A 16,501-nucleotide genomic window follows, 5' to 3' on the forward strand; every position below is an offset into this window, starting at 1 on the left:
GACCCTACTCCACCATGAAATGAATCATCATCATTCCTCCAGGTACTGGGCATGTTCACCTGGATGCTGTTGTAGCCACTAGGTGGCGATAGAGCCTCACAGGACCAAATCGTCCCTGGGAGTTCCGTTAATTGGTAGCGGGAGACATCAAGACCAGGAGGCAGAGACACCAGCCCCCTGCCCTGCCCCCCAACTCCTGGACTGTGTCTGCATGGTCTTTCTCTCCCTCTCTCTTGTCCTGGCCGTTATGCCCCAGCATGGTGGAAAAGTGGGTTCTGGTGGGAACCTGACCTGGATTTGACTCTCTGTTCCGCCACTTTGCTGGCTTGTGTGCTACGGGGCCAAAGACTTCATCTGCGCATTATGCAGCTCATCCCTAAAATAAAAGTGATGACACTTGCCCGGGACTTGTGCGGAGGGACAAGGGAGAAAAAGACCTTGGCAGTGGATGGGACTATGGTAATTAAGACTCAGGGAGCCTGCACTGTGGGCTAAACAGAGTTGTCTTGTGGCCCACATTTAAACACTGAGCTATTTCACATAGAAAGCCCGGGTTTCTAGCTTCTCTTAATGATCTACATTCCCACAAGGCAGCATCTGCTGGAGCTGAGGTCAGCAGTCCCTTTGGACAAAGCCTCTGCTCTCCAGGCTACCACAGTCCACTTTCCCAAGTCTGTTACCTTACTTGGCCCCTTGGCCTCGCTGGTAGGAAATAATGCCCGAATTCCCTCTGACAAGTCTCAGAACTCAGCAATAGCGCAGCCTGTTCCCATTCTGGGGCAGGTAGGGCTCAGACAGGCTTTACTGTGTGTTTGCCCTAGAGCCTAGGGTAGGACCTTGAAGTACAGCACCCCCACCTGTGACTACAGCTGGGCAGATGAAAAAAATCAGGCACCCCCATGAAAGCGGCCCAGAAAGCAGCTGCTCCAAGCCTACAAATCCCTGCTGGGGGTGCTAACTTCTCATTCTCACTCTGGGGGCTGTCCATGGGGCCTCAGTGGGCAAAATTTTGCAAGCTGCCAATTCCCCTGATTAAATCAACTTTGGTTTGACACCCTGGCCCTGAGGCTGAGGAGGCCTTCCTAGGTGGCCAGAGGTCACCACAGTGACTCTGTGCTCTGCATTAACTACAGCCCCTAAGCATGGCTTCTGTGCATGCAGACGGGGTCTGGGAGACACTGTCTCCCCCTGCCCAGGGCCTTCTCACTTCTCCGCCTGTGGAAATGCTTGTCAGCTCCAGTTCCAGCCTGAGCTCAAATGTTACCTCTTCCTCCAGGAGCCTTCTCCGGTTCTTTGAACAGAAATGTCTGCTCCTTCGATGTCCCCTAGCATGTACCAGTGTCTTCTGGGAGACCTATTCAATTCTGCTTCTGTGACTATTGCTTGTTTCTACACCTGACTTCTTTTCTGGATTGTGTTTTGTTTAACTCTGTGTTGCCCATACCTAGTCCAGGGCCCGGCCCACATAAGGCGCCTGGGAGATATTTACTGAGTGAAAGAGCACACTGCTGGGGCACAGTGGGTGCTGCCTCCGAGAAGCCTAGAAACAAACCCATTTTAAATACAGGATTTCTGGAGACTTGGGTCCTTTAGGACTGTGAGTGGCAGGACACTAAGGGTCTGTCCCTAGGCTTGGCACGCAGACCTAGACATGGGCATCCTTTATTGGGTTTGTCCCAGGGGTAAGAGAAAGAGCCTGGGGTCTCCCCGGAGCCCTGCACTAACCCTCAGCCCACTGGCTCCCTGACAAGGGCTGTAGGAGAGAATTCTCTAGCTTCCCATTTCATTCCTCACATCCCGAGTCAGGCATTAGCAAAAGGTTCCAGCATTCTCACCGCAACATGATCCCTTAAGAGCTCATGTCAGTGTGGGGCATGGGCTCCCAGCTCCGGACAGAGCCCAACCTCTCCTGAGGTGTTCTTTTGCAACACTTCTGTCTGAGACATGCCCAAGTCAAGGCTCAGTTTGTCAAACACCTTCGCACCCCCAGCCCTCAACAACACCCCCCAAAATGCATCCTGCGATTATGTACAGTGCACAGGGGAGGAAAGAGACGTTTCCAGAGTGTGTGAATGAGCACTTTACTGGAGCACCACCAGTCCTGCCACAGAGAAGACTGTTTGGAAACAAACCCGTTTTAAATATAGGCTTTCAGATGTGTCTGACACCACAGGCCCATGACCATGACCAGTGGCTCCAAGAACACAGACGTTGGGAGCCCCTGACTCTAAGGGAACTCTTGAGGCCATTGAGGTGAGTTCCTTCTTCTGGTGTCCATTGTAGCCCACTGTCCTAACCTGCCTGGGATTCCCTCCACCCAACCTCTGCTGTGCACCTTCTGTCTGGTCCAGCCCTTTGAGCTGTCCCTTAGGCTGGTCTTTGCTCTTCTCCTGGCCTGCTCGCCCACCTGCTCTCCCTGCTCATATAAACTCCACCCTTTCTTCAAGACCCATCACAAAAGGCTCTTCCTCCAGGAAAGCTTCCTGTGTAAGCTGCCACTTCAAGACTTATGCATTGAAATCACCTGGAGGCTCCTTAAAACTGATGGCTGGGCCCTAGCCCAGAGCTTGTCAGTAGGTGTGGGGTGAGGTCTGAAAATGGGCATGTCTGACAAGTTTCTGGCTGCTGCTGCTCTGGGACCCCACTTTGAGAACCACTGGTTTAAACCAATGGTTTTCAGCTGGGCTTGTTGGGAGTTGTTTTGGGGGCCTTCATGAGAGTAAGTATGAGGGAAGAAACTTTGCTCCCTCTCAGCCCTGACAGGGGACAGTTTTGCTTCGGTGTATTTAAGTCCAATTTTAAAGATTTCATTTATTTACTTGACAGAGAGAAACACAGCGAAAGAGGGAACACAAGCAAGGGGAGTAGGAGAGGGAGAAGCAGGCTTTCCACCCAGCAGGGAGCCCAATGCGGGGCTCGATCCCAGAACCCTGGGATTGTGACCTGAGCCGAAGGCAGATGCTTAAGGACTGAGCCACCCTTGCTTCGGTGTATTTAATATTTTGATTTCAGTATAGAGTTGTGACTGCATAACTGAGTTAGCTCCTGGGAAAAAAGTCTGTAAACTGCTAGCCACCCCCAATCCCAGTGAACGTGCGCCTGCCTCTAGAGGGGAAGGCTGGCCTCCAGATGTGGTCTCTCTCATATACGTGCTTTCCCCCCAAGAAATGGCTCTCCTGCCACCGGCAGTTTTTATGTGATTTTAGGTGTAACCCAAATATTTCTCATTTTAATGGTGATTTTTGTAATAATTACAAAAATAGAACTAAAATAACTTATTAGTTTAGTATTTATTTTACTGAGGAGTAGAAAAAAAACTAACACTGAACTAGCATATCTGTGATTTCACCAATGATATGACTTAAGATGAAGCTGAAAGGGAAGAGGTCGCGGATTTAAAAGCTGATGTAAAGCGGCCTGCTATGGAACAGGACAGCTGATGCGCCGTATTTTTATAGTTTTACAGAAAAATCAGGGTGACTGTTGGAAAGACTGAAGTTTAGGGAAAAACCATCCTTCAGAACAGTTTGAAAGTCACTTAAGGAAGAGTCCTGCTCCCTCGTGCTCTGGGATGTCTTCCCCTTGAGTTGCAAGCTAATCTCCCCCTGTTTTCTTTCTTAAACTAATAAAAGATTAGGATGACATTTTGAAAAGGGCAGCTCATTAAGCAGCCTCATCCGCATTGGCGCAGGAGCTCCTGCACAGTAGCCAGCTGGCCATTTGTCTTATGGTAATGAGGTGTCATCTCCCCGCGGGGGTCGGCCTTCCTCTTCCTCCAGCATAGCCCCCCCACCCCAAGATCTGAGCTGGGGAAAGTGGGGTGGGGGGGGGCGTGGGGCGGGCAGGGAGGAGAGGCTTCAGAGCGGCCCCTGGCTTCTCCTCTAGGGGTTCGTGCCTTGACAGGTGGCGCTGTGGTTCCTACCTGTACACCGTGGTGGGTGGGGAGCTCAGACTGTCATAGACAAGCCTCACGTGGCCCTGGTACAGCTCCAGCGCCAGGGGGTCGTTGTCTCCCTTGTAGAGAAGGATGCCATTGTCCTTGTCCGTGGCCACCTGGAGAGAGGCATGTGGGTTAGGGCTCCCCTGAGGCCTGGCCTCCCCAACCCCACCCTCACAGAGACCTCTTGCAGCGGGTATCTTCTGGATGAACCCCAGATCTGAATCCACGTTCGCATTTCCTCCTCTGTCTAGTCTGGGAGTTTCCCAGAGCACAGATACTTACCCTCCAGCAAGTGTGGATGGAGCAATTCAATTCAGTAACTATTTACTGAGGACCCACTATGTGCCACTTTATGTACAGGAACATTAGGTTATTATGTATAAGATATATATACATATACATAAGTATATAACATATATAGAATATATAATCACGTATTTTATTGTGTGTGCGGGTGGTGGGGGTGGGGTCAGGAGCCTTGAGTGCTAATTGCCTCTCCCACCAGCACACAATGTGATCCCACCCAAATCCTCGCTCCCCTCCGGGCCTCAGTCTCTCTGTATAAAGTATGATAATAATCATGAACAAAATGCTAACAATGACCATTGCATTCAGTGTTTACCATGAGCGAGGCACTGTGTTAAGAGTCATCTGGGGAGTTTTTAAAAACACCTGTGTCTAGGCTTTACCCCAAATCAACTCCAGATGAATCTCTGGGGGGCAGGGCCCAGGCAAAGATAATTGTAGGAGTTCTACAGGTGATTCTAGTGGTGCCAGGGCTGAGAGCCCCTGGTTTCAGAGGCTGCTGCCCAGAGGGCACTGTGCTGCAGGGATGGGATCCTCTGACCAGCCTGTCTGCTCCCACCACCTAGCACAAGTGCAGCCTGAAGGACTGGAAACGGAGCAGATGGTCTGATGGGACCTCTGGATGTCTGTGGCGCGGGCTAACCGGGACCCAACATTCAGGTGCCTGGGTCCGTGGGACAGAGAGGGGAAGGCAGGAGGGCAAGGAGGAGAATGCAGGAGAGGCGGACGGTAGCCAGAGCCGCCTCCTTGTGAGTGCCCAGGGTCAACCCTCATCTCAGAGGCCTGCCGGCTGCACTGGGTGCTCCAAAAGCCAAGGCAGTCTGAACGCTGTGTGTTTCTGCAGCCCCACGCACCTGCCAGGGGCCTGGACACAAAGGCACTCAACAGATCTGTGTTGAATCAATATTTTTGCCATAAGCTTAAAGCTGGGCCAGTGCAGCCATAAGCAAAAGGAGAGCAGGGCCCTAGTTAGTGCCACGTGGCGGGGGCCACTAGCTGGTCTGCATCCCTTTGCTGTGTCTCTGGGGTTCTTCTTCCCCAGCAAGCTGTTAGGCAGGGGCCTGCTGCTTCTCAACCCCATTCTATCCCTGTTCCACCCCTCCCAGAAGCATTTAGGTCACCCAGAGATGCATTTTGGAATAAATGTGCTCGGGTCCACAGGTAAGGAACTTGAAAGAAGTTAGCTGGAAAAGAATTTGGTTCCTACTAAATGTTTTTCCATTCCCTAAAAAATGCCCTGAGTGTTGGTGCCTCTGGGCCTTTGTCCATGCTGATCCCTCAGGTGAAAAGGGCATCCCCTCATCCTTCTAGCCTTCTCTAGGCGAACCCCTAGAGCTCCCGCAACACCCGGGGCTGGCACCGGCCCTGTTTGTCATCTTTCTCTGGACAAGGGGCTCTGTCTGCCTTGCCCACCGTCAAATCCCCATTGCCAGCACAGTGTCTGACACAGAATATTTGAGGGACTATTTTCTAGGTAAATGAATGGATGTGGCTGGGAATGGGGGCTGTCATTTGCGGTGACAGCCAGTCAGGAGTTGTCCTAAGAACAGCCGTGGTTCTCAGAATGGTCCGACGGAGCCTGGGGGCATGCTGGGGAGAGGCGCACCTGCAGGGAGATGTTGGCCTGGGGCCGGACCTTGGCGGAGGCCAGTTCCACGTAGGAGTCTTTGCCCACAAAGTTGACGGTGATGAGCTTCTCGCACCTCGGGCCGGCGAAGCCCGGGGGGCAGCGACAGGTCGGCTCCTGCTGTACCACGATGCACTGGGCCCCATTCTGGCACTCGTACTGGTCACAGGGACTGGTCTGAAGCAGGACCATGGGTGGGGGCTGCTCACAGAGGAGCCCACTGGGAGGAGGGGAGAGAAGATGGAGGAGGAATGAGCGGAGGACAGTGAGAGGAGACAATCAGAGTTATTTTGCCCAGAGGGCCACTAACAGAGAGAGGAAAGAAAGATGGGAACTGGGGCTTGTTCCAGCCCTCCCACTAACTGGGAAAAGTCCTTTTCCTTCTCTAAGCCCCCATTTCCCCATTTTTACAATAACGGGGTTGGAGAGTGCTGGTCCCCAAATTTCAGTGTCATCAGAATCTTCTGGCATAAATTTGTCAAAAGCACAGATTCTCACCCACCAACAGAGGACTGGCCAAACAAAGGTGGCACATACAGACAACGGAATATTATTCAGCCTTAAGAAAGGACATTCTGACACCTGTTACAAGGTGGATGAACCTTGAGGATGTGAAATAAAGCAGTCACAAAAATGCAAATACTACCAGTTCCACTTACATGAGGTACTTAGAGCGGTCAGATTTATGGGGTCAGAAAGAAGAATGGTGGTTACCAGGGGCCGTAGGGAGGGGGAGTGGGCAGTTAGTGTTTAATGCATGTAGAGTTTCAGTTTTGCAAGATTAAAAAAAGTTGTGGAGACGGACGATGGTCGGCTTACTTGATGCTACAGAGCTGCACACTTAAAAATGGTTAAGGCGGATAATTTTACATTATATGTATCTCACCGGAATTTAAAGACATTAAAAGAAAGTGCAGATTCCCAGCCCCTTCCTCTCCCCACCCCCCACCCCGGCTCTCCCCCCTGCAATTCTAAATTAGTAGCTCTGGGATGGGGCTCAGGAATGTCTATTTTCACAAGCCTCATGTAGATGGTCTCAATCAGGCTTTGGAAAAACCAGACTTCTTCATGATTCCTTCTCAGAGTCTGTGACCAAGGATCATTTGCATGGTTGTGTTTATGCCGTGCGGCAAGTACTCATGTATACGGAACTTTCCCCAAACTGATCGCCACCCCCCCAACCTTAAGTCTGGTCCCTGGTGCCCCTCCAGCGCCCCCTGCACCTTTCCCTTCCAGTCAGTGTGGGCGCTAGGGCGGGTACCCAGTGTCTCCATCCACATACCCCAAGGACCTCTCCTGACCACCCGCCAGTGCCTCCCATTCCCTCTTTCTCTTCCTACTTCACTGATTCCAGTGATTAACCCCAAGCTTTTCCATTTACCTCCATTTTTCTGCCATTAGGGTACAATAATGCTTTTGTTCTCTAGCCTAAAAAGAAGACCACCGCCCGTGTGGCCATCTGACTACCCCACCGTGTAAGCTGAGCTCCAAGACGGTAGCATCTTCCGTTGGAAGGAATCACGCCCAAGCTTGACATCACTTGAGCTGCATCTTAAGTCCAACTCCCACACAGTTGCCCTGGATGGCTCTCCTGTCTATTACATGGGCTTAACAGCATCTGCTCTCAGACATGGAAGGGCTGACCTTCCAAGGACACCCAGGAGGCCCAGGGCTAGCGCTGCCTAGGAGTGGGTCTTCATTCTGCCTGCCTTAGCCTGCCCATCCCCCAGCCTGAGGGCTCCTTCCTGAGGGGCCCCCTGTTATACCTGAAGCCCTGGGGGCAGATGCACGTGTAGCCGTTGACCGCATCCACGCACTGGGCCCCATGGCGGCACCTGTGGGCCACACAGTCATCGTTGTCCACCTCGCAGAGCTTCCCACTGTAGCCGGGGAGACATTCGCACCTGGAATGCAGCAGAGCAAGGCTGTTTTGTGGGCCAGGGTGGCTTCCAGGGGGCCTCCTGTCTTCTCTGGGTACCCACATTCCTAAGTCCCTCTCATTTCTCAAGGGCTCCCTGAAGCCCAGCCCACGATCGGCTGCACCAGCCGTCTGTGGGCTCTGGGTTCCCACAAGCTGATGTCTGCTTATGTCATGCGGGAGCTCCTGTTTTTAAGAGCTGGTGGCGGCACTCAAGGAGAAGGATGGGCGCTGCAGCCCCAGCACCTGCTGGCCCAGGGGCACCCAGCTGCACACGGGGCCCCCTGGAGTGTGCACCTGGAGCACGCAGCCCTGGGCTCCTCTGTCTGGGTGACACTGGCCAGAGTCCCAGCACAAAACAGACCCTGAAGGGACTGCATTGCTCACAGGGGCAGAGGCACACACACAGGCACACGCAAACACCAACACTTCCTGGCCCTTCTGCCTCCTGCAGGCCTGGAGCCCACGTACTGCTGTGGGCCCACCAGCTGAATTCCACTGGGCTGAGTATAAACAGTAACCACAGCCCACCCAGATCAGAGGAGGAAGGTGGGCCGGGTGGCCAAGGTGGCCAGGGAAGCAAGACCTCTGAATACACCTGGGACAGAGCAGCCCGACCCGAGAAGCCACAGGACAAAGGGATGGTCCTCCCTCCTCCTCTCCCTGCTCCTCCTCCTGTAGGAGTGGATGGAGTGGAATCACAGATGCATCTCGGCGTTGCTGGGCTCGCTTGGCAGAGCACGGCGTGTGCCATGGATTCGTGGCTAGCTAAGACTCCGTGTTTGGGGTGTCGCTGGAGGAGGACAAGTTCCAGTGCCTGAGGATCTGCTGAGCCTGCATTCAGAAACTGGAATCAGCTACGATCTGACCTGTTCACCTTTACTGATCTGCAGGGTAAATTTCAAATATGTGGCCTCCTGCTACCCCAGAAAATGCAAACTTTGATGTCATAGCCCTCACTCCGCCTAGGTTTTTAAAGAGACCAACTGGGCAAGCTTCTTGGTGGGGGTGGGGCACGGGCTCAGTATACCTGCTAAGGTGAAGCCAGGCCCCTGGAGGCGTTTGTCTAGAAGTACCTGCAGCACAACTCAAGCTGCACGAGCCCCTCTGAGACAGCAGCGGCCGCTCAGTCCTTGCAGGGTAAGGTCCAGCCTGGGAGGCATGGAGTCAAGGTGGCCGAGGAGGTCTCCATGAGGACTCGGAGGCCATGCGCCCTAGCAGACAGCAGGTCTGGGGGCGAGTGTGTGCCTGTCCTTCTTCCTGGCAATGCTATAGCCCTCTTCACACCCATGCTGCTCCAACAAAGCCCCGGGGCTCCTGTTACAGTGCAGTTTCTGATCAGGGCGGCTGGGTGGGGCCTGGAATCTGCACGCCGCACAAGCGTCCCTGGGATGCGACTGCTGCGGGTTCCTGCACCTGGCTTCCCACAGCAAGGATCTGCCCACCACTTCTTCATCTGCTCAGAGGAGCATCTGGGGGCACGCTGCACTGGGAGAAGGGGTGTTTGATTTAAATGCATTTTAATACAATCCACATTACTGAGCTGGCTATAGCCCTCTTCAAGATGCTGGAAGACACTGTGCCTAACTACATCATCTCAAGATACTAAGAATTAGACTGATTTCCTTCTATGTTCTATATTCTTCCTATTCTGTATTCTATATTCCCGCTAGAACTCAAGAGGCCTTGGCTACAGTAGAGTGAGGTTTCTAGGGACCAGTACCAGAGGATCCTGTCTCTGGCCCCAAGTCCCTCACACCCCGACCCCAGACCTGTACCCCGATGGGCCACTTCCGACCAGTTCTCATGCTCACTGTCCTCTGTCAAGTCGGCGTCCTCTGAGTTTGAGGAATGCCCCCGATCTGCTCTCTAGCTCTGGGTCTTCTACTAGTCTTCACAGCTCCGATGCCTGGCCACCATGGTTGCCCCTCGTAGGCACACCCAGAGCGCTCTGCTTGTCGGTACAGCCTGCTCTGGTTTGGGCTCAAGACTGTTTTACGCATCTCTTCCTCCCCTTGGCCTCGTCCTTCAGTTAAAGAGCAACTCTGAGTTGAAGGCAAATCCAGGAGTAGGAAAAGTAGGATTGGGGGTTGGGAGGCTTCCCTCACCCTTACTTACACTCCGGCAGCCCAGCTACCTCTGAGCCCACGTGGCACCTCTCAGAGGGGAGAGGAGCAGAGAGGGCGGTTTGAATGAGGGTGCGTGCACGGCAGGAGGCGGGACAGAAGCTTCTTTTGGGGTCGGCAAAAAAGAGCCCCTAAGAGGCCTCTAGCATTTTCTCTGGGGATGAGCTCTAGGCTGGCGGAGTCAAAACGGGAAAGGAAAACACCGGACAAGATATGTTCATGTCCCTCCCTCACCTCTACCTGTTCTAGACCCTTCTGCTGCTGATGGGACCCTCTCCCGCTCCCTCAGCTCATTCAAATCCCACCCATCTCGGCTCACCTCCGAAAGTGTGTAGGGGCTTCCCTTTGCTTTAGTAGGCTCTTCTCTCCCCTCCTCAGCAACTTGGCAGCACTCAGAGCCAGAATCGAGGGCCCCAGAAATGCCTTCTTTCTACACACTGGTTTTGTGTCACATTTTCCTCCCCTGGGTCCACAGCAAGGGCCTCGAGAGTGAAGGAATCAAAAACTTTTCACAATACCCGTGGCACTTCCACAATGAGAATCCGAGGACAGAGGGGTCGGCTCACTGAGGGACAACAACCAGAACCCACGATTCCTAGATTCTAGGATCACAAGATTTCTCAAGTTTTTAAGTCTTGGAGAGATTTATGAGTCTAAGAGTGCACAATTCCTAAGTCCCTAAGATTCTGTGATTTAATATTGTCATTAGTCTCAGAATTTCTAAAATCTTGGGTTTCCATGAAGTGCTAAGCTTTGCAGCATAGCATTATAGTCTCAAAACCCCTAGAGTCTGGGAACTCTTCTGCCTTATGACTGAAAGCTGGACACACGCAGACTGATGACAGATCCTGGAGCCACCTAGACCCAGAGCATGAGCTTTGCTCCAGAGGCTGGAGATGCTACTGGATGGAAGTCTGGTCAGGATTCTTTTTGAAGACTCATCAGCAGAGGCACGGAGCTCCAGACCCACATCCCTTATCTTTAGGCGTGACTCTGTGGAGTCACTTCCAATATCTTTGCTGAAGGCTCATCTGGGGTGCCCCCAGCTGTTTTGGCCTTTGCATGCTCCCCCAGATTCACTGGTGCTAGAGGCTCCCACCACCTCTCCAGTGTTGGACAGAGTCTGCTAGGGATGAGGGAAGCCAACTGTGTGTGCAAGGCAGCTTTGGGAGAGGATTTAGGGGAGACTGTTCTTGGTCCTAGAGATCTGCGATGTTCCTACTGATGTCAGTCGATCCCAGGACTCAAGGATCTCACAGTTTGCTCCAGAAGAGGCAGTGGTACATGTTTTCATGAAAGAGGGGTTGTGGAGGAAGTAGAGAAAGAGCCTGGGAGTGATTTCCCGGGGTGTCATCTGATTCTCAGGCTCTGGAACTGGTACCTTCTGAGACAGACACTCCTTCCACCCTTAGAATTGCTCCTGAGCTCTCCGATCTCCCCTGGGCTCTGCTGCTCACTGTAGAGACACCGCCACCCACGGCTGTACTGTTGAACTGAGTCAGTGTCCCCTCTCCCCTTCTTGTCCACCCCCCCACCCCCAGCGTACACAGGCACATAAGCTGGCAACCTCTCCAGAGCCACAGAGGGCAGAATGCTGTGAAGGAGGCACGCAAGGAAGATGAGCAAATGCCCTTCAGCTTCCTCAGTGGGCTTGTTTGATCATACTAGCTCCGGAGAGGAAAGTATGCTGGGGTTGGGGTGTGGTGTGGGAATACAAGGAAGGAGGGGAAGAAGAGAGTAAGGGAAAGAGGGGGATATCTTAATCTCCATCTGTCTGTCTGTCTATCTGCACAGAGAGACGGACTCACAGAGAGAACCACAAAGAGACAGACAGAGGCACATGCATAGGGAAACAAAGAGAGACGGGAAGAATTAGACCATGACCAGTCAGAGACATAGAGAAGCACACAGTAATGAATGAGTAACAGGCAGAGAAAGAGATCGGGAGTGGGAGAGAATGGAGAGAGCCCCATTAGAGGCAGAGCCCCCAGGACCCTATGTTGCTGGGGACACAAAGCCAAGCCTTACCTGAATCCTTTGTCCAGGGAGATGCACTTGGCCTCATGCTGACAGAGGTTCATCCCGGGCACGCAGTGGTCAATCACTTCATCGCACAGCTCACCTGTGGGGGTGGGTAGAAAGGTCAGGTGCCTGGGAGACCCTGGCTAGAAGGTCAGATCCATCCAGCCCCTAGTCAGGAGGTCGTGGATCTCAGGTGCCCTGCATTCACTCTCTTGGCGCATTCTTTCTCTTATACCCCTGCCTTGGTCTCCGTAGCAGTGATACTGGGAGGACTTGAGTATTCCCCTGGGCACTGTCACAGCACCATACTTCACTGTTTCACTTGATCATTCAGGGGCTGCTGCAGCTGAAACCATAGGATGCCAGCCCCTGACCTTGGTCTATGCTTAATTGTATTTCTCCTTCCACATCCATTTACGGAGCACCTCTCGCGTGGTAGACACCTTGACAGGCACTAGGGACACAACCGTGACCTAGTCTTGTCCTCTTCATGGCCTGGGGTGGGGGGTGTAGACCTACAAATTAGTAGATGACTGTAACACAGAGATGTAAGTGTGACCATGGGGTAAAGTCTGTGAAAACTCAAGAGGCTTCTTGGAGGAGTGGATGTGGGTTAGCAGCAAAGTCCACTGCTGTAGATAAGTAGGCCCCCCTGGATTTTCTCAGAGAAGAAACTATGAAAGGAATTTTGAAGTTGAGGTCTCTGGATACACTCCCTTTGAAAGCCATCATGCTGAGAAATGCCTAATGGGTCAGAAATACCCAGGGATGGCACTTGCACACAAGCTCCCCAAAGCTCACACCACCTGAGATGTTCTCTAGGAATGTGGAGCAGAATGAGATGGAACAGCAGGGTGACGGCAGGGGCAGATGCACCCCTGAGCTCTGGGCACCCCTAAGTCCAGCTGGTCAAGCCAGGTGGAGAGTGACCTAAGAGAGGAAAATGTGACCCAAGGGATTTCTTTTGGGGATGGGGGCGGGAACACGGGCAGTGAGGGCTGCTGGGACAGGGCAGAGGAAGGTCTGAGGCCCAGTGTCTGTTCTGTGCTGTGATCCGGAGAAGCTGACCCCTACCTTATCCTCATTTTGCCAGCCTCTCAAGATCACAGAGGCTGCTGTGTTTTTTATAGGCATTTCCTTTTCCTCACTTCCTGGGAAGACCCAGAGAGACAGTCGTCTGTGTGACACTGGCATTTTCTAGGACAGAGAGGACCATGGCATCCCATTCTCAGGCAGAGATGCATTTGAGTTAACTGCAGACACAGGCCATGGTATCCCACTAGCAAGAAGCCACCTCAATAAATGTCTCCTCAGTCCCCCCACCACTGTTCATTTGCCCACCATAAGTTCAGTCCAACTGCCCTTCCTTTGCCCCAAAGTTTATTTTGAGTTGCTTTGCTTTCTCTCTCTCTCTTTTTAAAAAATTTTATTTACTTATTTGACAGAGAGAGATCACAAATAGGCAGAGAGTTAGGCAGAGAGCCCGATGCGGGACTCGATCCCAGGACCCTGAGATCATGACCTGAGCTGAAGGTAGAGGCTTAAACCACTGAGCCACCCAGGCGCCCCCGTCTTCTCTTTTTAACTGCTGGATTTTTACTGTCTCTCTTCTGGTACCAAGTGGATTCTTCTGGATCAACAATTTAACCCTATATGATGCCTCCTCTCCTCTAGGTAGACCAGATGCCCCTTGAGAGCATACTTTTAGACTTCTTGGTATCCCTTATAGCTAATTCAGTGGTCTGTATACAGTAGATTCATAATAAGTGTTGCCTATTGCTAACTTAACTCTTGGCTACAACTCTGCTCTGGGAAGGTAGAAGATATAGAGGAGGACACCGTCAGCAGACTTCCCTGTACTTTTCTCCAGCAGAGAGCCTCTCCTGGGACCCAGGAAGCTGAGGGGTAGCAGTGTTTCCTCAGTCTCCGTTGGCATACTCTACTACAGTCCCAAAAGTGCGCTTGGGGGATACCGGGCTAACGGGCTGGGGGTCTGCATATGGCACAGGGACCTGAAGGGCACTGGGGGCTACTTGGCTTCCTTCTCCATGGCCTCAGAATGCCTCTAATCACTGTCTGTGTATTCTCATCTCCTACCTCGTTCCTGATGTCAAGCCAGGTGCCAAAAGGACAGGCTGCTGCCGTCCCTGGGATGCCCAGTCCTTGTTTTCATCCTTGCCTTGGGCTGCTATTTCCTAAAATACGTTTCTTGTAACACACAATGTCTGTGTTGGGAAGGAGATCTGGGGTAGGGTAGGAGGGAAGCTCTGATTTCAGATACATCTGGGACTTGCAGGGTTAAACAAAGTTAAACAGCATTCTTTCAAGCAAGAATTGTCGGATCAGATACATCTGGGACTTGCAGGGTTAAACAAAGTTAAACAGCATTCTTTCAAGCAAGAATTGTCGGAGCCTCTAGCGTGCTGCTTCTGAATCATACGGAAGAGAACTATTACTACACACAGTGCCGCTCCAACTCTCGTTCCTGGAGGCTTTTCCTCAAAGAACTCATGGAATTTATGGAGTTGCATTCTTGAATATGCCACTTTGGGTTGCTCCTACAAAGGAGGCTGTGCTCCCGTCACTGGGCGGCATTTTGCTTCATCATCTAGTCTATGTAACTGTTCTCATCAGGGGCTGTCAATACAGGACATAGAGGTGCTGTGTTTTAGGGGTGGATGGGTAGCATGAGGATACTGACGAATGACCTGTGGGAGGCTTCCTGGATTCTCTGTCTGGATTAGGTTCTTCCTCTGTGACCCCACGACTCCCCGGGGGCTTACAGGTGTTGTATTCTCTTTCTACATGTCTCTCTCTACTTGACAATGAACTTCTTACGAGAGGCCACTTTGTCTTGGCCATTTTTGTATCCCGGCTCCTAGCAGAGTGTCTAGAAGCTGTGAATTTCCAGAGAAAGCAGACTAGAACTGAACAAAGCAGAAATGGAAAGCAAATGCCTTTCGCTGGCCTCAACCAGCCCTGGCTCTCTGGGGTTCCCAAAGCAGGGGATGGCCATCAGCCACTGGAGCAGACAGCTGCAAGTGCCCTGGGAACCTGATTCAAATGGGGAGGAGCTAGGGATGTGCCGGGTGGGGTGGGTGAGGGGGGCGGGGGAGGGATGGGAGGGGCCAACAAGCCAAGAGGGCTTCTGGGAAGCCCCTCCTGGCACAGCACCAGGTTTGGGGGATTCACATCTCTGTCCATGGGGGCAGAGGGTGGGGGCCCTGAAAGAAGCTAAGAAAAGAGAATTCTTTAGCACGTGACCCCTGGCCCACCGCCATGCGCAGCTGCGGGGGGCCTCACCCGTGTAGTTAGGAGGGCAGACACACACGTAGTTGTTGATCCCATCCACGCAGGTGGCATTGTTTTCACAGTCGTTGTCCTCGCAGTCGTCTGGATTGATCTCACAGTGCTGGCCCTCAAAGCCCAGAGGGCAGGAGCAGCTTTGGGGATGTGTGGGAAGAGGAGGAAGGGAGGTGGGGGGGGTTGACAGAGTGGGGTGGGGTTGGGGTGGCAGAAAAGAAGGTTGGGGGGAGATAATTAGTCAGGTTTATCTCTGGATGGAGGCCCCAGGCGGCACTCTGTATACCCGAAGCCCTGGGGTCCTGAGCAGGGAGACCCTTAGGGGCCACAAAGGTCATTTTATCTAGTCTGTGTCTCTGGGCAATAGTCCATCCCCTGGCCCTGGATGGCTGCCTGTCTCCATGCCCCCAGCCCCCAGGTGGAAGTGGTTTCCTGGAGAGAGCTTAAATTCTCCAGCTGTCTTCCTTTGGTTCTTCTCCGGAAGTGGTTTGTAGACAGAGAAACAGCAGAACACACATCCCCCTCTGAGTGACTTTCTACTCAAGGACAGGCCTTCTACCTCGAGCAGGAATAGGACACAGTGGCCAGATCAGGATCTGCGGCCAAGTATCGGGAATGAATTCTGGGTCTGCTGCTTCCTGGTTATGAGACCTTAGGCCAATTAATTAAATCCATGTCTCAGTTTCCACATCTAGTGACTGGGGGAGTATAACCTTCCCCCATGGTGGTTGTGGGGCGTGAGGAGATGACACAAATAAAAGGCTTAGTGGGACCCTGGCACACAGAAAATGCTCAGAACATGTTCGCTAGCTTCACTTCTAGATACTTCTACATCTGGCCTCCTTACCCTTTCTCAGGGATGCCACTGTTCCCTGTGTGTACTCCTACTTCTGGGACCCCTCCAGCTTCTGGGGTATAAGCGGACGGGGTGGGAGGCTGCTTTCCTGCCCATGCTGCGGCTCTCAGATGAGCTTCGCTCAAAACACTGGATTGCACGCAGCATTCCCCTAACTTGTCTCTGAAGCACTACATCTCTTGGATAAAAACCTCAAACCTTGGCAGTCCTCTGCCCAGCTTTAGTCACATCCCAGAATTAGGGGTACAAACTAAGCCAGGACCGAGAACCCTGAGCGGATGAGAAGGGGCACAGGTGGGAGAAGAGTATCTGATTAAATGAGTTGCAGGGACTTCCTTCCTCTGTGGCTCAGCACCCCCTCAGGGATTTACACCCCATTCACGGACATCTGTTCCAGCTGCAG

At 52.5% G+C, this 16,501-nt stretch overlaps 1 protein-coding gene across 1 annotated transcript in view; it reads right to left on the minus strand.

Moving 5' to 3' along the window:
* SLIT3 (slit guidance ligand 3) overlaps positions 1 to 16,501 on the minus strand; it is a 589,205-nt gene that overhangs the window by 12,894 nt on the left and 559,810 nt on the right. The window contains exons 28-32 of the mRNA XM_059174255.1: positions 15,243 to 15,382; positions 11,946 to 12,039; positions 7,640 to 7,777; positions 5,853 to 6,093; positions 3,923 to 4,053 (exon numbers count right to left, since the gene is read on the minus strand). Coding sequence (XP_059030238.1) covers positions 3,923 to 4,053; positions 5,853 to 6,093; positions 7,640 to 7,777; positions 11,946 to 12,039; positions 15,243 to 15,382 — 744 coding nt within the window. The remainder of the gene's footprint in view (positions 1 to 3,922; positions 4,054 to 5,852; positions 6,094 to 7,639; positions 7,778 to 11,945; positions 12,040 to 15,242; positions 15,383 to 16,501) is intronic.

The sequence above is a fragment of the Mustela lutreola genome, chromosome 5, assembly GCF_030435805.1.
Source record: "Mustela lutreola isolate mMusLut2 chromosome 5, mMusLut2.pri, whole genome shotgun sequence".
NCBI lineage: Eukaryota > Metazoa > Chordata > Mammalia > Carnivora > Mustelidae > Mustela > Mustela lutreola.